Source organism: Helicoverpa zea, chromosome 11, assembly GCF_022581195.2.
Source record: "Helicoverpa zea isolate HzStark_Cry1AcR chromosome 11, ilHelZeax1.1, whole genome shotgun sequence".
NCBI classification, from domain to species: Eukaryota; Metazoa; Arthropoda; class Insecta; order Lepidoptera; family Noctuidae; genus Helicoverpa; species Helicoverpa zea.
The window spans coordinates 7069708-7090120 of NC_061462.1; the positions used below are offsets into that span (position 1 = coordinate 7069708).

Here is a 20413-nt window from a genome sequence, read left to right on the forward strand (position 1 = left end):
CGTTCATTCTACCACACCAAAGGGGAACCGGACTCCGGTCCCCTTTGGTGTGACGTCCGCTCCGGTCACCGGTGCAGTAGTCTGACAAAGTCTTGGTGAAGACATCGTAAGCATACCACGCAGCGCCATCTACCGTAGGTAACCGACCCTAACAGGTAAGCGACCACTACTATCGCGTCTCTATGTTTGTCTGGGCCATGAGTCTTGCGTTACTCCACAGGTGGTGTCATTGCAACTTATAATAACTATAATAGGCCAATAAAATATCATGACCAAAAGAAAATACCACTGAGTCTTAATCAGAGAGGCATCACATTAAGTTGAACCAATCAATCAAAGATTTACAAATGGAGAATTTATAGTAGGTACACTGTTTTCTTCTCCTCTATATTTATGGTTTAAAATGTAGTTCTATAGTCTTTGGATCAACTTTAATGACATTGACACTTGACAGTGCAGATACAAGCAGTCAAAATGTCAAGTGATAAGTGACATAATTCTGACGCGTTTACTTTTTGTTGTATTGTATTTCACTCGAAATGTTTAGGAAAGTGTTAAATTGGTAAATTATGGCTTCCTCAAAGGATAAGGATGTTGAAGTTTCCCCAGCAACTTCAACATCTTCAGTGAAATCCCAGTTTTTTGAAAGATCCCCTTCCGTGTCTTCATCAAGAGAAGATAAATGGCCGGAACTTTTGTTAAGCAGACCGTACAAATCGTACTACTACAGTTCGAAAAGTAAGTACAAGTATTAATTATCATTATTCATCTTTCGGTCAATATATATTGAGTGATCTTTGTAATAAAACGATTCAGATTTTATTAAAAACTCGGTCATTGTTTTTATGATCAGTTGATTACATGTATTATGTTGTGGATATCGCGTGACCGCTGTAGGTATGTATTGATAACATTTTGTATATTTTGTTTCTACATACAAACAAGATAGTGGCACAGTTATATAGAAACAGCTGTGGAGAGAATTTGGTAGCTAAATAACTTGTTAATGACAACATGTTGCGATTCTGTGCAAAATGCTAACACTTAGTTATTGTTTGTGTTACCTGTTTTATTAAAACTATATTGACATTGTAAGAGGAAAATTATTTAAGTTTTAGTTTGCATATTATTAGACACAGTAAACATTTTGAAGTCTAAAATAATTACCATTATAAATTGGTGGTTTTCGTTTTGTGTTTGATGCCTTAATATTTTACACTAATAATATCTAAAAGTATTGCCTGCACCCATGTGTTTTCCTTTCAAAAATCCAGGACTTGATAGTGCTGTGCTGGCGAGATATACCTAAAGATAAATATTTCAAGATTATTTAGACTGTTTAATTAAATCCAAAACAAGATTTTGTCAAGGCAACAAGGCAGCTCATTATGTAAATTTCAATGTATTAATTTATAAGTTAATAAGATTATTTTTACCTTTTGTGTACATTAGCTTTTTTTAATTTTGGTTCGATGAAGAAATTACTATGTTTTGTAATTATTTATGCGTCCAAAATATATAAGAAACTTTTTCTTGGCTCAACCTTTCCCAGAAACAACAGTATTATTGCTGTATTGGTAATCAAATGTTATGAGGGTCTTCTAAACGTAGGAAGGACAAGAATCGCCAGAGAATTAAACCATTCAGACTGTATGATCATTTACTGATAAAATAAACTTAATTTTTAGTATATTTTTTATTCTATAGTAAATGAACAATCATTGACAATCACTCTAGAAAATTTTATAGAAGTAAATTAAAGTGATTCGTACTTCAAGTGGACTAAACTTACTGAAAATCTTGTATGTATCAATAACATTTTGTTTTCTTGCATAATAAGTAAAAAAAATCAAGGGTAAAAAAATTATATTCATGGGTATTACATGTACAAAATTGATAGCAAAAGTATTAATTTCGTAAACTACATTTTATGTTGGAGCATTTCAGCAATTCCCTACAGCAAAATGCTCTATTTAAAGTTATTGTAATTATACTTACTGCTCAAAGAAATTATCGCGGTTTTTCCAAAAAGCTACATCTTTCTCCATAGCATTAGCACTACTTATTATACTACTACATGCTTAGTACTCCTGCTGCGATCGTCTTCCGTGTTTTCACACTTTTCACACAGATGGCAGTATACGCCGCGAGTATTGATTTTCCGGCTGTTGTAGGTAGTAAGTGGCGCTTGCCGGGAAATCAATATTTATTCTGGACATAGGTTCTGGAAAAGCATTTCGCTCATACAGTTGTTCGTGAAAATTTGCCGTGTTCCGCGTTTTATCGTAAAGAAAGTTACGTTCCACCTTCGATTAGGAACTTACGCTAACCGGTGCAACGATTAAAATACGTGATTGGATAAACACAACTTACTAATTTGACCTTCAGAGTTGCGCATCGTGTGAAATGATTATAAAGGGGTGATCAAAATTCACGTGACACTGTTGATTGTTTCGCTTGATAGTTTATTTGCTGCTTTATTATGCGTTCGCTTGCCGCGGTTCATGGGGTGGATCCCTTGCCCGAATTAGGCATTCCATCGGCCATTCAACATCAGGGTAACGGCAACCCGGACGGTGACATGGCCGGCGCACAGGACACTATCTACCTGTGTAATTTCCGCGTTTCCGTCGACGGCGAGTGGCTTTGTCTGAAAGAACTTCACGACATGGAAATGCAGGATTCGTTCCATCGCCCATCTGCTCAGGGCACCATTACGTCGCCCGACGACCCGATGAATACTATGATGGGTAAAAATAATTGCCACACCAATGCCGTAAGTGTAAATACTAATGACAATAAAAACAATTTATTGTCATCTGTTGTAGCACGGGATCCCGTGGTGATCGAACGCAGCAATCTAGTAAACATCTCTAAACTGATTGTGAAGGAGCTGATCGAACAATCTCTCCGATATGGTAGAATGCTCGATAGCGATCACTTGCCCTTACATCACTTCTTCATTGTTCTCGAGCATGTTATGCGTCATGGACTCAAGCCGAAGAAGGTAATTATACGAAATCACAATATTATAGCCTATGATGTTAAGATTTTTTAATGTTAGTAATTAATAAGTAGTTTGCTAAATAAAGACATAATTATTATTCTTGCCATTACTAGGTACTTTAATTGTGAGACCTGGAATAAGATTTGAACAATATTGCATTCCTTTAACATAAATAAAATTTTACCTTTATTTCACTTAACAATTTTTTTAGGGATTGCTTGGACCTAAAAAAGAGTTATGGGACATCTTGCAAATGGTTGAGAAATATTCGCCTGAAGCCGCTGACATTACGGCTAGTATCAGAGATCTTCCTACTGTCAAGTAAGTTACAAACATAAATATATTACATAGGTTCTTAACACAATCAAATTGATTAATTTACCGCATAAGAAACTTTGCTCAATTTTATAAATTACTTTTTCTTTTAGAACTGCCATGGGTCGCGCCCGAGCTTGGCTGAGATTGGCCTTGATGCAGAAAAGACTCGCTGACTATCTTCGTATTCTTTTGGAACATCGTGAAGATACGTTAGAAGAATATTTTGAACCCCATGCTCTAATGCTCAACGAGGAAGCCGTCATCATTACTGGCCTTTTAGTGGGCCTGAATGTCGTGGATTGTAATTTGTGTGTCAAGGTAATGTTTCCAAAAATCTTACTGCTAATCTATCATAAATATAGATACTTATGTGCAAATCTTTAATTAATTTTCGTTATTGGCATAGGAGGAAGATTTGGACAGTCAACAAGGCGTAATCGATTTCTCGCTGTACTTACGCGGCAGTAACTCTTCTAATGACTTAGCCGGTAATGGAAACAGTGACTCGGAACCGAAACAACGTCATATTACCACGATGCTAGACCAGAAGAATTACATCGAGGAGCTCAACAGACACCTCAAGTGAGTTTCGAATCCATTGTTCTGAAATTCACACGTTAATCTATTGAGCTAATGTCTCTTTTAACGAATAGTTTTCTATTTAGTAGCGCGGTAAATGCTTCATTAGTAAATTACATCTTTCATTTACTAATTTCTACTTAGTAACAAGTATTGTTATTACCTATTTAGTTGTTTCTAAGAAGAATGACAATGATAATAAGATGTTCGTTCATGCATGATCGTATATTTGTTCCGAAGTTCTTTTTCGTTATTGATATTCCGGAACGAATTTGATTGACGCCAAAAACCTCTTTCTGTACGTCCTGTAAACTTAACCAAATATGATCTCACAAGTGAACCTAATCTAATATCCCAAATCTTCAGTGACTATTTCAAAGACGACATATAGTGCAAATACACAACTACTTCCTTTATCGCGATCTGGACTTCAGACCAAATGTTTCTGAAGTGAAAATTATTTTGTCAAATAAACGTTGACACCCACTTACCCATTGCATTCAGCACGCAATCAAAACCAGTCTAGTATGAAATGGTTGACGCTATATTACGATGTCTGGCAACCAGACGTGTCTATCATGAAGAAACGTTCTTTCTATCCAAATTGTAGTTGTAACATTCAACAATGTAAATACATAATGTTGCTGAAGGCCAACTTACCTGAATAAGGTCACGAGCAAACATTATGTTTTACCAAGTTCATAGACCCGTGACGATTTGTTTTAATAACGAACTACAGTGATCCATCTGTTATTGATATACTTACGAATAAGTATTATCAAATACTACCTTGCGCCGCATCGTCGCTCTTGTCCCAATGATACTACATCGCTCATCCGGATGAAAATGCCTTCCTCAATAGCTATTTACTGTCATATTTTTTTCTTTTTATCGTCTCACTGCTGGTAACCTGTCTCATCTAAATTTTAGTACACATTCAATAGTATAGAACTTACCTCAATCAATTAATTTCAACCTAGGCCTTTATACGTTCTTGCCTAAGTTTTCTTTTTTCCGCCGAAATTAAGGTCACTTCAGTACAAACGGTTGTTATGTTAATAATATTTGTTTTAGTGCTACAGTGGCAAACCTTCAAGCTAAGGTTGAGACCTTGACAGCTACCAATGCCCTTATGAAGGAGGATTTGGCTATCTCCAAAAACACTATGATTCAGTTAGTTGAAGAAAACAATCAACTGAAACATGCGCTGGGTAAGTCTTGAAAAATCATTTTCACTGAACTGCTTTTGGGTAAATACAAAATAATAGGACAAATAGTAATTTTCACATGTGAGACAGTAGGTAATTAAAATTTTCAACAGCTAGTCACTTTTTTATAAGCATGAATAAAGGTGAGTACCAAAAAACAGTGTCATTAACCTCTTGAAACCCACACATACAGTCAGCACAATGCAGTTTAATTTGTACTGCGTGAGTTATATTTAAATACAATTAAATAATATTTGTTATTCTAAAATATTAATGCTTTCTATCTGTGATGGAAAAACTACACGATACTCAAGTTAGAGGAGTACAATCAGCAATCACTTTTAAAAAAATCAATTCTTCCAAAAAAAGTAACAGCCATTAACCTCTATCACATAACGGGCCGGCAGGAAAGGGAAACCTCATGGCCGTCAGTGTTTACTATCGGAATCACAGTCCGAATAACAATAACAGAAAATCCAACAGATAAGACACCTTACGTTGATGACTCAGTGTATTGTATAGCTCAGTAGGCATTAGTACTTGGTCACCGTCGCCCGCGTACTCACGTTATTGCCAGTTATTATTTAACCACGGCGTCAAACAGTTATGCGCGATAACTCAGCATTAATGGGCAACTCAACAGCTAAAAGTCAAACGAAACAAACTTTTTGGGCCAAATCCTGTGAGTTATTTATATGCCGGTATAAATATATCACGGTCTAGTCTGTGTTTATGTTGTTTTGTTTCTAAGCATGTGTGCATTTTTTGTGCAGGGCAAGATATAACCAAAGACACGAGGATGAAAGTGGTGGAATTGCAATCTGATGAAGAGGTGAGACCGTGTTTTGTTTTTAATATTATTGTCTTGTACCAAAACATAACTCTTTTCTACTGCCCTGTAAATTATTGTGAATAAATCTTTTAATTATTATGTTAGTTAGTCACAACGAAAATCTTTGTATTACTCAGTGTTTTCCTCAAAGGTATATTTTTTTAAATTTTTCCTCATTGGAAAGGAAACATAAAATGATAAAACCAAATTACTGGCATTGTTTTGACAAGTTCTTTGCATAATGTCTAGTTCAATTTAGGTCAATGCTTATTCGTAGGAAAAGAAGTACTTATATTAAAGTATTTATTTTAGTATAACAGAAGCCGGAATAAATATATTTTGGTGCTATAGCTTCTATGATATCAGCGATGACATAGCCGATAAGACGCCAATTCATAGATTATCATAATGACTTCATATAGCGAAAAATAATGCAATTAAGATAATACTTAATAAAAACACTTCTTGTCCGCTTTTGATTAGACGCCAATAATAAAATCCTCTCCAAATTCCAAAAATAGTATTCACACTTCGCGATTTAACCTAACTGAAATAGATGAAACAACGTGTGCGGTTTAAAAATAGCGTAAATAAACTATCTCGCTAACCCCTTAACAAATGTGTCACCTTAATCTTTCAGGAGAAACGCAGCGTGAAAAGTATTGCTTCGGATAAATCCAAAAATGATAGCGAGGCCAGCAAGAATTTGGAAGAAGAAAGAAAGAAATATTTGGAACTTCAAAGAGAATTGGACTTGCAGGTAGAGTAAATATTTACCATTGATTCAACAACAATGACGTTACATCATGTCTCTGTATATTCAAGGTCTGTGCATAAAGGCTAATGGCCGCTATGTATGGTCACAATAACTTGTATAGGTAACATTATTCCATATCCTGACTAACGCAGTAAATCTTCCTATCTACTATGTTCGCAGAGGACTCAACACTAATTAATAACAATGCACTTAAAATTTTACACTTCAGATTTCACTTAAAGCAGAAATGGAGGTGGCTATGAAATTGTTAGAAAAAGATATACACGATAAACAAGACACAATAATTTCGCTGAGAAGGCAGCTCGACGATATAAAACTAATTAACCTAGAGATGTACAAAAAATTACAGGTGAGTCATTAACTCTTAGTGCACTGATAAGCATGTTGATATTCGTAATAATCTATTAGGATTTTGTACCCTTAACTTTATCACTGGTTGAGCAATCACTCGCGCTTGTTGCGTCAATCGTTTCTGAAGTTTCTTCACTTGTACTTCATGGTCTGTTGATGATCAATACAAGTTGATAACTGTGAACTCTTACTTTCAATTCGCAAATCTATCTAACTTACTCCGGGTTTACTTGCTTATTATTATCTTGACTTTATAGTCAACCAACAAAGACCGATGCCCCGCGAAGGTCGGGCGTGGGTGATCCATCTAACACTGCTTGAATCCCGCCCATGCATTATCATTATCCCACCAATTTGATTAATGAATAAATACTTCTTTGTCTTCACCTTTGTACCCACCTATTGTATTTTTTGTATGGCAACTTATTTCGCATATAACTTATTCAAACTTTATGTATTCGTATATTAGTTTATTTCAGTTGTGTTGTTACTTTTCTCACTAACCTGCTAATATTATGTAATAGTATATATATAACCTATACTAATACCATGCTGTATTCACAATGCCGCGGTTGTCGCTCGGAAGGAATGCGAGATGGAACTGACGCAGAAGGGCGAAATGGTGTCGAGGCTCCAGGGGAAAGCCGAACAAATTGGCAAAATACTTCACAACCTTGAGAAATATAACCACTTCTTAGGACCCGATAACGATTTAGTCAAAGCTCTCAGGTCTCCTACTACTAACGAAAATAATTTAGGGGAAAAATTAGAAAAACTGAAAGCACAAAGTAACGCACAAAAGGGTACAAAGTCTAAGGATGAAGGCCCGCCTCATAAAAAACTTAACCTCCAGGAAATACCACCGTTCCGAAAGAGTAACATGAGAGACAAAACAGTTAATCAAATCGCAGAGTAATGTCCCACGTTAGTGAAATCATGAGTGTAAATAAATTGTTCTTTTATCACAATTCAAGTGGTATTTCCTGTTTCCTAGAAAATTATTAATGTATTAACTACTAACACATTTTAATATTATGGTGATATTAATGGTGTTGAGGATAATATGATGGTTATAAAGTATTTACTGCATTTACATAGATTAAATATTCATAATTATACCACTGTATTAACCTCAGAATAAATTAATAAATGATATGTATTGGTATGGAACTAACAATAGCATATGTCCTGTACTTATCTGCTTAAACTAACAAAAATAATCCAACTTCCGCTCAAATGAGTTGTCATTTTATTCAGCTAAACTGTATTGGCCTTGTTTTAGGAATGTGAAAGTTCCTTGAAACATAAAACAGAGCTAATAGCCAAATTGGAAGCAAAGACTGAATCAATGGGCAGCACCATACATCAACTCGATGAGAAGTAGGTTTTACTAATTTTTACTTTGACATCGCATCCTGCGTTCATCCGTAAGGATCGAAAGAGTGCCTGAATATATCGCAGTTGTATGTAACTTAAGCGCTTGACATATCAGTACTGAACGCACCTAGGTGTGAGCAATGCACCGCTTGCGTGTGTCAACTAGCGGCAACTCTTTCCATTCGCTCGATATTGGCAAACCGTCACAATGAACTAGTGAATGCAAAAATCAGTATTTCGACGTAACATTAAAATTGATCCGATCATATCGATCACTTGTTATATGTAATGCTACTGTTGCTTTCGCTTACTTGCTGTGATTCAAATTAATATCCAATTGTAACTTGTGTTAATTCACATTAAGTTTGTGTTAGGTTTTTATTTCATTAAAGTTAATTAATTTATAATGTTAATTCATTGATTCTCACAAAAAAATCTTATTTAGTAGGTAATGTTAAGAATAATGTCACTGTGTTGAATATTTGTTATTTATTTAAAACAATTTTAATTTTACGTTTCGATGACGATTATGTAACATAACTAATAAAAGTACCTGTATATTAGAGGGCGTGAGGATTTGGTAGTGCTAATGAAGAGATTGGTATTTTGTATACTTTTTCAGTGGAGTTACATTGTATAGAGATGTTTGATTAAGTATTACTTTTAAAGGGTATTTGATCTCATTTGACTTGGGTAGCTACTGTGCTTGGAAACTTGAATTTTTATGATTGTATACAAATATGTGCTCGTTATTATCTAGCAGCAAATATATTAAAATCGTAATTTAGACATTTTCTTTTTAATAGTTTTGTAATTACGAGGCAGTAGTTGTGTAAAAGCCTTATTTATAATAAAGCATATTCAGTCGCATTCTGTATTTTATTGAACTGGAATTCCAATGGACTTGCTTGTTTTAATTTTGTGTTTATTGTGTAGGTTTGCCATTATCAATCTCACTCCTATGTTTGCATGCTTTGTGTGACTAAACAATACCTCGATTGTGATACACACTAACATACTATTAAGCGTTTGTACATTCCTGGAATCGAAAACATTAAAACAATACTCAATTAATAAGAATTCGCGCCATTGTATTATAATTTCTAATGGAATTGATTCGATCTTAATTATTTTTTCTTTGCATAGAATATGATTTTTGAAACTTAAATCCACTCAACAAGAGTACTAACTCACTTGTTACTCAAAGTGAGTAAAATAAAGCAACAAACAGTATATGACACACAAAACCCTACAAAGTTTTAAATAATAGGAAAATCAAATATCGCCAAAAATATACCTGTATACAGGAATAGTTTTTACCCAGTACGCAAGTGAACGATAACTTTTGCTTTTATTAGTTACCCGAATACTGAAAAGTTACTTAACTTTAGCCTTACCGTAACTATGAAAAGTGAAATAATTATTTTTGCGTAACACTTCAAATTATGTGGCGTTTCAGTATTCAGCCATAAGACGTGTAAAATAAAAGTCATTATAAATTGCCTTAAAGCTTACACTTTCAAAACATGCGCACTGGTTAAAAAAAATATCCTATATACTCAAAAGCATTCAACCAGCCTAAAACAAATGACACACTCAAGCTTTTCACTACACACACAATCCCGTGAGAACTAGCACGATCAAAAGTCCTTATGTTAAAGATGTATGCACACAATAGGTTGCAAGAAGATAAGTTAGCTAGGAAGAATTTAGAAGAGAGTGCGCGCTCGCTGGGACAGAAAGCGGCTGCTGCGGAAACCAGGGCTGTGGCTGCAGAAGGAGATCTTAGGATAGAACGGGAATGGAGAGTATCCTTACAAGTAAGTATAAATTATATATAGGTTGATGAGTTTCTTTAGTCAATCAGTAGTGTGCCGAATTGACCTTAATAGACAGGTTGCTGGTTGGCCTACATCTTGCAAAATTAAATAATAAAACTATTGTGACGTAGGTCAATTTGGAGCAAGAGGAGAATAAAGGATGTTTGTTTCAATTCAATAAGAAATCAACAAAAAATTTAAGTCATTGATAAATGAGAGCTTGAAAACATGTAGGTAACGCTGCCAAAAATATTATCATAAGTTCATAGAAATTGCTTACCAAATTAAACACTGTTTTCCTTCTACGATAAATGTATTAATAATTAATATTATTTATAGGAATCGATGATGCGGGATCGCGATAAGATATCAATGTTAACACAAGAAGTGGAATCCCTCAAATCAATAGGACAGGTAAATTACGCACAATAGCTATCTTAAACTTACTCATCAATATCGATAGATAGATTATGTAGAATAATCTAGATGGATTTTTCAGAACTAACTCGCCCGATTATATGAGCGTAACTTGTTATGTCGAGTAGGCACAAGACATTGTTGTGTTGGGCAACGTATAGATACTAATCATAATAATCACTCCACACCTTACTCGCAAAACTTGATGTACTTTGCAGATAGCTCAGTACGAATTGATGTTCTAGCTGTCCAAAAATAATAATTTATGTTCTCAAAAAAATTACCAGCAAAGACTAGCTTCACATTTGCATACTTTATCATGCATATGAATGAAATTGTACTAAAAAAGGTGACAATGTCATCTGCCTAACACGGGTCTAATAATATTTGTGAAAATAATACAAATGATTTTTTATCATTTCCAGAAATACCTCTCACTACAAGAAGAGCAGCACGTCTTAAAAACACAATACATAGAAGCACAGAAAACTCTAGAAGAAGTAGGGGCTACATTAAGCGAGAACAAATTGCAATTAGCTGAACTCTTGGAGAAGGAGGCACAATCGCAGACCGTTGAAGAAACTCCTACGTGGACGCATGATAAGGACGCCACGGCTTGTACGGCATGTACTAAAGAATTCTCAATCGCGAGGCGGAAAGTAAGTTATTAAATCTTGTGAATCAATTTTGAGCTGCTTTTAACTGAATTAGAACATAAGGGTCGATCTTAAAAAGGAAAAAATCATATTTAGTCATCCATCATCATCTCTCTAGCCTTTTCCAACTTCGTTGGGGTCGGCTTCCAGTTTTAACCGGATTCCGTGTTTTACATGGAACGACTGCCTTTCAGACCTTCCCAACCTTTTGGTTGTTGGACATTTCGGCTATCCGTACCGACTGCCAAAGATGTTCAAATGATAGCTGGGACCGACAAGCGCCAAGCATCGATCTTACTAATCCACGAGCTGTTACATTGAATTTTGTAAAAAATATAATGCTTATTATTTTTCCTTTCCAGCACCATTGCCGGCGGTGTGGACATATATTCTGCGCGGCGTGCAGCGACAAGACAGTTGCGTTAACTGGCAACACCAAGCCTGTTCGAGTTTGCGACGCCTGCTACGCTGAAGTGAGACTAACGTAGCTAACACAATTATAGGATAGCTTCCAATTATTTGAATTGACCAAAATAACGCACTGAAATATTAAAATCTGTGCGAATGAAGTTACTGCCGGTGAAAGGACAATGCTATTCTTTGTATGGAAGTTGGGCTCAAGAGTTGCCCACAGTAACTGCATAGTGTATTATGTTCCATAGGCTTATAATAGGTCCCAGACCGAAATATTTCGAAATCTATCCCAGGAGTCCTGAGAAAAACTGGTTTGACTCTTATTCAATATTACGAAAAATATGCTTACGAACTCTTAACTATTCCACTTTTATTACCTTAATTGAAATGCATTATAATATTAATCGATAAATACGAGGTATTGAACGAGATTTTTTTTTACCGACTTCAAAAAATGGAGGATTTTCTCAGTTCGTTTGTATTCTTTTTACGTAAGTACGTGCATAACTCCGTCATTTACCAACCGATTTAAACAATCATTTTATTGTTTGAAAGAATTTACTTTCCAAATGGTTCCTTTGTTATTCGGTCCAGGGTCTGGTGATAGAAACCTTAAAACAATAGGGAAATCTCGGAAATTGTAAGCACATATCGAATAAAAACTTGTCATTTGGGTATATGTCTCCGACACCACAAAACAGTGGAGGTTAAGACCTGACCTGACGGTGGAGACGACAGTGAGACGAGGGAACTCCTCAACGGTATCTATTTACTACCTCGTGTTCGAGCTTATTTTATTTGTCTTGATAAGATTTTTCCATTGCCATTACGGATATTAATTGCATGACGCTACACGAACTTAGGACTGATTGTGGTAGATAGAGACTGAAAAGCAAGAGAAACAATAGTTACTTTTCAATTTATTTATTTTTTTCCTGTTAACAGTGAAACCACTAACTATCTGAATATTATTTCAAGAAAAGAGGTTGTTAGGTTTGTGGCTGCTTAAAATGGCTTGCTAACAATGGCTGGCTAACATTAGAACCGGTTTTTCTCGGGACCTCTGGGACCGATTTAAAAAATATTTGGATTCCGTCTTAAGAGTGAAGTAAAGAACCTATCTTAACCATTCCCACTACTGGGCAAATGGCTTGGGCTTTATAAAGTGACTGTTCAAGTTTAACATTAGAACCGGTTTTTTTCGGGACCTCTGGGACCGATTTCCAAAATATTTGGATTTCGTGTTAACAGTGCAGTAAAGAACCTATTTCGACCACTTTCACTGCTGGGCAAATGGCTCAGGCTTTGTTAAGTGACTATCTATGGAGAACATTTGAACCGGTTTTTTTCGGGACCTCTGGGACCAATTTCCAAAATATTTGGATTTCGTGTTAACAGGGAAGTAAAGAACCTATTCTAACCATTCCCACTACTGGGCAAATGGCTTGGGCTTTATAAAGTGACTGTTCAAGTTTAACATTAGAACCGGTTTTTCTCGGGACCTCTGGGACCGATTTCCAAAATATTTAGATTTCGTGTTAACAGTGAAGTAAAGAACCTATTCTAACCATTCCCACTACTGGGCAAATGGCTTGGGCTTTATAAAGTGACTGTTCAAATTTAACATTAGAACCGGTTTTTCTCGGGACCTCTGGGACCGATTTCCAAAATATTTGGATTTCGTATTAACAGTGCAGTAAAGAACCTATTTCGACCACTTTCACTGCTGGGCAAATGGCTCAGGCTTTGTTAAGTGACTATCTATGGAGAACATTTGAACCGGTTTTTTTCGGGACCTCTGGGACCGATTTCAAAAATATTTGGATTTCGTGTTCAGAGTGCACTATGGAACCAGCTGGAACTACTCCCACTGCTGGGCAAACTTTGAGCCCAGACCCTGGCATTGTCCTTTGGTAGAAAATACCGGGAAGGTAGACTCGGTAGAAAATGAAATTTGATATTACGTTATTGTGCGGACTCGGTTCAGTAGAGCGCACGTAAATTGTGTATTCACATGCAAATGCAAAAATGATCATGAGTGGGTTATTAAAGCTCACCTTTTTTCAAAAGGTATATGATGTTACATGAATCCGGTCAATTTAAAAGTGCTCCAAGATGATGTGACATGTTTGACCGCTAAGAATGAGTGTTTGTGTGTCACAGTAGCTCTTTAAGACTGATGATAATTTTCAGTAAACATGTTTTGTTTACCATTTTAACTAAATGTACGTTTTAAAGGATCAAATCATGTAGTAAAACAAACAAATACGCGCTCAAGTGTCATCCATTCTAATGGTCCGGAGATTAAAATCAAAAATCATAAGCTCAGATATTTAATTCCCATAAAGCTTGAATAAAACACAATCAATTCAGTTAATCAGCTTTCTACGTGTGTTACCTAGGCTAGAAAATAGTTACATTTTTTAACTGTAAAATGACACATTCTTCATTTTCAGTTAATTGCCGTAAAGTTTTATCATTTGACCAACAGCCGTTCTTGATCATAGATTAATAATCAAAAATGTTCAATGTCTATGGTTCGTAGAACATACATATAGAACAAATTATAAATCAATAGAAATAATGACTACAGCATACATAATATAAATATAGGTAATTGTATTAGCCTAAATAATTATCGGTCTTTATCTTAAAATTAAGATCATATTATTTATAGTACAAAACAACATTATTTTTTCTTATTTTGTAATAAATACTAAATCAATTATACTGATGAAATATTCCATTCGCAAAGTTTATTTTATATATTTTATTAAATTGTACGAAGCAAATTAAATAATTATTCGCGGCCATTGTTGTCAAAAATGCAATTAGTTTGGTAAAAAAAACGAATTTAATAATATTAACCATAGCCAATTGTAATTAAAGTACAAGACCTTTGGTGTGTGGCTTCGTTTTATAAAATGACATCTCGTGTTTTTTTTTTTTGTTAACTAGAACTGTTAATTAAAAGACGTCCCGGAATTGTTTAAAGGTCTATTCTGTACTATAATAATATAATAAAATAATAATAATAATATAATTTAAATAATGCTCATCATGGGAAAATATATTTTTAATGCAAGGAGGTTTTTAACGTATCATAGAGATAAACTTCATGCCTAATGGCTAGCAAATTAAATGTGTTGCAAACTAAATATATATTACGTATCCATTTTATTCCCTACTTAAATAAGCGGGCCGGGGTCTTACTATTATAATGTATAGTAAAATCAAATTAAAATGAAAGGTTCATAGATTATTTGCTATTATGTATTGTTGTCTATGGATCATTGTTGTTAGTGAGGTGCTTCAGTTATGATGAATATGTATATTATGATTGTTATCGAAAAACACGTAATGAATTATTATTATTGTAAATATATTATTGTTTGTATAATAACTATGAATACGTAATCTGGACATAAAAATAACCGAATTTAACATACATGTTGATTTTTATTTATTCTTGTAAAAATATGGAATATCTTAACATACACTTTTCAAATCTTAAAAACACTGCAAAGATAACGTACGTTTACGTTCACAAACATAAGAATTGTTTCAAGATTGAAGTAATGTTTGCTAATTTAAATTACACAGGCAAAGCTACGGGGAATTATTACAGCGTCTTTAGTTAAGTTACTCTTACTCTACATAAGAATAAATTAAGCATGGCGTTAACTTAACGTGTTCCTACAAAATATCTAAACATAAAATAAATACGAACTTATGTTTTAAATAATATAGTACGAGTCGTATCGCATATTTTATGAAATTATTTAAAGGCCTATGTCCAGCAGTGGACTGCGATAGGCTGATGATGATGATGATGATGATGATTTAAATAAGACAAGAATCTTATCCAAAACATTGACAATTGAGCGACAGATAATACAAACTCTCTTTCGCAGTCAGGTAAAGAGTTAATCTCAATAGTTTACCGACGACTTATACAACATGTAACTTAATTAACGCACATCCTGAAATTAGTTTGTTCAGAATCGTTTACTAAATCGATTTATATCATTTTTAATATAAGTAATTTTTTATCCCAAAATTAATTAAACTACGGAAATTATTGTCATATTAACCCTGTACAGTCAAAACAAATTCAAATAGACCGTAACTCAAAGTAATAAGACTTCGTGTATTGTCGGCTTTTTCCGTAGTTTCGTTATGTTGTGTCGAGTCGAGCGGCGCGCGATATTTGCGTGCGTAGTAGTATGACCAAAAAGTTCTCCAAGAATTGGTATAACTAATTTAGTAAATAACAATGCATATACATGTTAAATTAAAAATTCAGTGTATGTATTATGATTATAACATAATATTCTAATTAGGGTGTTTGAGGGTGTGCGTTAATTACGTTACATGTTGTATAATTCAGTTAAAATATGTAAAAATTTTAATTTACACAGTTAATGGCGGTGCTTAAAAATCTTAAATTTGAATATTTCAAGATAATTTCATATAAGCGTTTTTAAAGTTGTTCTTACGTTGGAGGTTTCACTACGTCTTCTGCCATAACGTAATCCAATATGTGCTCCATAGCTTCTGGGTTTTCTTCAGGAATCTGAAATATTCATAGATCAAGGATAAAAGAACTTGTACAAGAAATTAGTCATCAAAGTTTTTATGCCATTATGTTTCTGTAAGGGATGCGCGATTGTTCGAAAGACACTCTGGTACACAAAGAGCTCCAAAAGGAACATGGTGGGTTTTATTCAGCAAAAATCTGACGTTCCCTAGCCACAGCGGAAGAGGTCGTCTTATAATATCTCTTCTTTAACTTTTGAAAAATTTAACAGAATATAAAAACATTTACTAGAAGAGTTACGATAAAGTACCAATGATAGGTGTAACGTTTCTTAGTTAAACATTGCTTGATGGCACATACACATGATCTTAGTTACTTACCCAATGACCAGCTCCGAAGACCCACCAAAAACTTAGTCTGTTCATCTCTTTATAATATCCGTTTCTATTTCCACGGATATGGTGCCGTTTAGCAGTGGCAAATTCCGCAGCTCCATGCCATTTTAATTTGTGGACCCAACTGCAAGCGCCTATGAAACGAAAACAAAAATACATTGTTTGTGCAAAAACATTAATAAAAGAACAATTAAACTATTAACCTAGTCAGTAAGGACACAATTAATCTATTTTTTTGTCGGAACGTAAGAAATATTTTATTGATACACAACACATGACTCGCTTGATATTTATCTGGTTAGATAAGGCAATAAAAATAACTTACCACCTAACGGAGTGACAACGTCCAAGTTCCCATTATAGATTGCTATCTTCAACTTCGTCTTATTCAATAGAGCTTCTACTGTTATAGAAAATACACATATTATTAATTACTCAAATGCGCTTTAAGAGTTTATAAGTGTGGAGAAAAATACTTACAGAAGGATACCGAAGGAACTAAGAAGCTTCGTTTCAAACTATTGTATGGAGGTAGCGATAAATACACCCACTTTCTCGTCGCGTTAACTTCTGGCAAAGTATATTTTATGTATTTATTCATTTTGTCTTGTAACTCATCAAGTGCTGGGTATGGACTGGGAGCATACACGTTGTTGAAATTTAATTCGCCTTGCTTGTTAAGAGTCCTGAACAAAATATCGTCGAAAATATCCGCTTGGAAATATTCCTCTTCTTGTATGTAATGAGCTAGCTTCTTGGCTACCCGCGAAGAAGAGAGATATAAATTTCGATCTATCACCCCCTGAAACAATATTTAATGTAAGCCAGGAGACTTGCAAATTGCGAAACTTTTTGTTAAAAATGGCAGTTATCTTACCGAGAGATATAAAAACTTCGGCTGCACTAAAATGCTTTCTCTAGGATCAACCCAACCTCCGCCAATACCGATTCCTTTAAAATTCAATTTCAGGCTCTTGTTCTCGATTGCCTAGAAAAAATAAGAAGCTCAATAGACAGATATAATAAAACATGTACAGGTGTATAATTTTTATGTCCATACCGTGTGTAAATAATATGCCAAACGTGGACAAAGTTTACCGCCATAACTTTGACTGAACAAATACGTCGGTGTCTTGCGGAATTCTTTGTATCTCCTGTAAAATACTTTTATTGCTCTTGCTAAATCCATTGCTGTGGACAAAACACTCAGTTACTATTTGACTTTAAGCAACATAAATATTACATACGTACAATTTCCTCAAATCATTATTGCACATTATTATTTATTGTATTGTACCTATATCATGCTCGAAACTAATTTAGTAATTAATTGAATTAGGATTTGAATATCATACCCATATCTCGATCAGTTTTGGCGTGTAATGAACTATTTGTAACGTAACTAAATCCAGTGCCGACAGGATGGTCTAAGAACAGTACATTCCTTCCTTTCACCTGAAATTACCGAATAATTTATTATCGTAATCATTAAAACACGTAATTTTCTTCTGTAATCCTATATTTACTGTTTCCTTTGTATAATAGCGTAGAAATCCTGCCAGTTAGATTGTTCTATATTTTTGTAAAATTATTTTAATTACATCTAGTATGTCATGACAAATCCAAGGGCGTGAATTATCATCAAGTGTCATTTATCGAAATCTGCCTACGTCTTTTGCCTAAATAGTATCACAAAGGTACAAACCCACATACAATGGGTGAAAAACATATTAGCCTCCTCTTAAAAAGACAAGATGAGGTGAATAGATTATTTCAATGACACATACCCAAGTATGATTGCGTGGTGTCAAATCCATATGAAAAGGTCCCATTTCTGCGAAGTTGCCCACACCGCTCGCTGCAAATCCCGGTCCCCCTTGAATCCATATTATGACGGGTTTGCGATTCGCGTCAATTTTGGTCCCATTTGCGTAGAAGAACCAGTAAAACATGTATGCTCCTGGCCTAACTTGCACATATCCGTGTATGTTCTCCCACTGTTTATTCATTTTTAAAGCCTTGGTGTAAGGGTTTTCTGTAACAAACCGTTCGAATAAACTGTGACACCAAAGAATAAATATGTGACACCATTCATGCTGTTCTGCAATTATAGGGTCTAGGGCCAGCCAAAGTCTCTGAAGTGGCTACATACGGTTATAGCCAGCCATAAAATTCTAGGAATGGCCTATTGCCTAGTATCAAGTAATTTGACTCTGGTGCTGGTATACAGAACTAAAGCCTCTTTTCTTCTATAATACAGAGAAGGAATGTGCGTAAATCACCTCGCTTTCTGAAAGTGGGTTAACGATTTCAGACTTTTTAAAAGCTCTTGTGTCCGTAATGTTTGAGTATAATATTCGGCACATGACAATTAAGTTAACAATGTATTCTCTCTGACCTTAATTCCTTCTTAAATTATATGCGAAAATACATAATTATTCTGCCCGCCTGTTTAAATTGGGTAGGTAAACATGTAGCAGAAAGGATGAAGGCCACATTTTATCAGGGTGCGAAAGTAGTTCCTGCAGGACGCGCGTTGGGATCCGTGGGAAACAGATAGTTTCAAAAAAGCTCTTAAGTATCTACATCATTTCATTCACAAAAGCTCATCACGCATTTGGGGATACGCGCATGCACGAAATGCTGCAAGTCATCAAACAATTTGGGTCAAGTCGCATGAAGACAAAACCAATTCGATTCGAGCTCTGCCTCACTAGGACGCCATGGCGACGTCGCCAGCGGCTCAGGTCTGGCTACTTCTGGGATCCAAATGTCGCCAAGTCGAGTGGCCATGGTGTCTAGACAGTCAATTGTATACGTCATCGCTGAAGAAATCGCACGCTGACTGGCGATCACATTGGCGACTGAGTGAGGGAGGTGCACTCTACCGTGTACAATATAGTGGCAACCGTGGCATCGTCGCCAAGCTGCCAGAGTAGCCAGAAGCCACGTAGAAAACTGTAGCTCGTGGCCACGCTTCCAATTTGGCGACGTTGCCATACCGTCGCCAAGTGAGTTAGGCACCATACGTTTCAATACTAACTACTTGGATACGTAGCCGGCGACGTCGCCATTGGCGTCCTAATGAGGCATAGCTCTAAGAGTAATGCTTGATACATTGTTTCTAAGTTTATACATGGACTAAAAATTAGGTAATTTGCATTACCTATACGATCGTGAATCGTGGACAAAATTGTTACTTAGTAGGAGAGCCCTAAGCAGTGAAAACATAGAAGGTTGCAATGATGATCGTCATATTGATTTATGCATTTCGCTATAATTTATTTTCAGAGTTAAATAGATCAATCAAGTGAATCAGACTCTAGGTAATTTAAATCACGTTCAGCGCTACCCTCAAATTCTGCGCCTAAAACGTCAGTGAAAAAACTTTAGTGATCTTATATTAATAGCTATATTAACTTGCTTACCTTCGATTAGTGCCATCACTATCACACAAAATGTTGTTGTTATCCATAGTGTAAATAAATTCATTGTAGACTACAATTTTAAAAAATACTTCCACTTTGTAATTCACATGTGCGCTTTAGAGTCACTCGTTAACGATTAACGTCGTTTTAAACGCACGCCATGTGGTGATATCATTATACCTATGTTCCTCTAATGAATTAATGAGACAAATCAACAAAAAAAATAGCTAGATATATATAGAAGAGCGGTTATCCCGTGGTTTTAGAGTATGTCACGCGCTTCTCATTACAGA

The 20413-nt window shown here is 35.2% G+C and overlaps 2 protein-coding genes across 5 annotated transcripts; one reads left to right on the forward strand and one right to left on the reverse strand.

Moving 5' to 3' along the window:
* Nucleotides 1–484: 484 nt before the first annotated feature.
* LOC124634331 (RUN and FYVE domain-containing protein 2) lies at nucleotides 485–15205 on the forward strand. Of its 3 annotated transcripts, none has more exons than XM_047169870.1 (16): nucleotides 485–738; nucleotides 2829–3007; nucleotides 3219–3328; nucleotides 3436–3643; nucleotides 3732–3907; nucleotides 4979–5115; nucleotides 5886–5944; nucleotides 6585–6704; nucleotides 6931–7071; nucleotides 8356–8453; nucleotides 10129–10270; nucleotides 10610–10684; nucleotides 11113–11346; nucleotides 11706–11928; nucleotides 13667–14766; nucleotides 14799–15205. In XM_047169870.1, the coding sequence occupies exons 1-14, from the start codon at nucleotides 570–572 to the stop codon at nucleotides 11829–11831; spliced, it is 1974 nt and encodes a 657-aa protein (XP_047025826.1). In that variant the 5' UTR covers nucleotides 485–569; the 3' UTR covers nucleotides 11832–11928; nucleotides 13667–14766; nucleotides 14799–15205. The 3 variants fall into 3 exon arrangements, with proteins under 3 accessions (XP_047025826.1, XP_047025827.1, XP_047025825.1); XM_047169869.1 differs by lacking the exon at nucleotides 485–738 and adding an exon at nucleotides 1119–2750; XM_047169871.1 differs by lacking the exons at nucleotides 485–738; nucleotides 10129–10270; nucleotides 10610–10684; ... (2 more) ...; nucleotides 13667–14766; nucleotides 14799–15205 and adding an exon at nucleotides 1117–2750 and having other exon boundaries at nucleotides 7660–9320.
* LOC124634333 (retinoid-inducible serine carboxypeptidase-like) lies at nucleotides 15197–20275 on the reverse strand. Of its 2 annotated transcripts, XM_047169873.1 has the most exons (11): nucleotides 20121–20151; nucleotides 18480–18727; nucleotides 18048–18147; nucleotides 17753–17883; nucleotides 17570–17680; nucleotides 17173–17494; nucleotides 17018–17095; nucleotides 16678–16826; nucleotides 16140–16333; nucleotides 15601–15713; nucleotides 15197–15539 (listed from the first exon to the last, which is right to left on the reverse strand). In XM_047169873.1, exons 1-9 carry the CDS (start codon nucleotides 20134–20136, stop codon nucleotides 16253–16255), a joined length of 1236 nt encoding a protein of 411 aa, XP_047025829.1. In that variant the 5' UTR covers nucleotides 20137–20151; the 3' UTR covers nucleotides 15197–15539; nucleotides 15601–15713; nucleotides 16140–16252. The 2 variants fall into 2 exon arrangements, with proteins under 2 accessions (XP_047025829.1, XP_047025828.1); XM_047169872.1 differs by lacking the exons at nucleotides 15197–15539; nucleotides 15601–15713 and having other exon boundaries at nucleotides 20121–20275.
* Nucleotides 20276–20413: the final 138 nt, after the last annotated feature.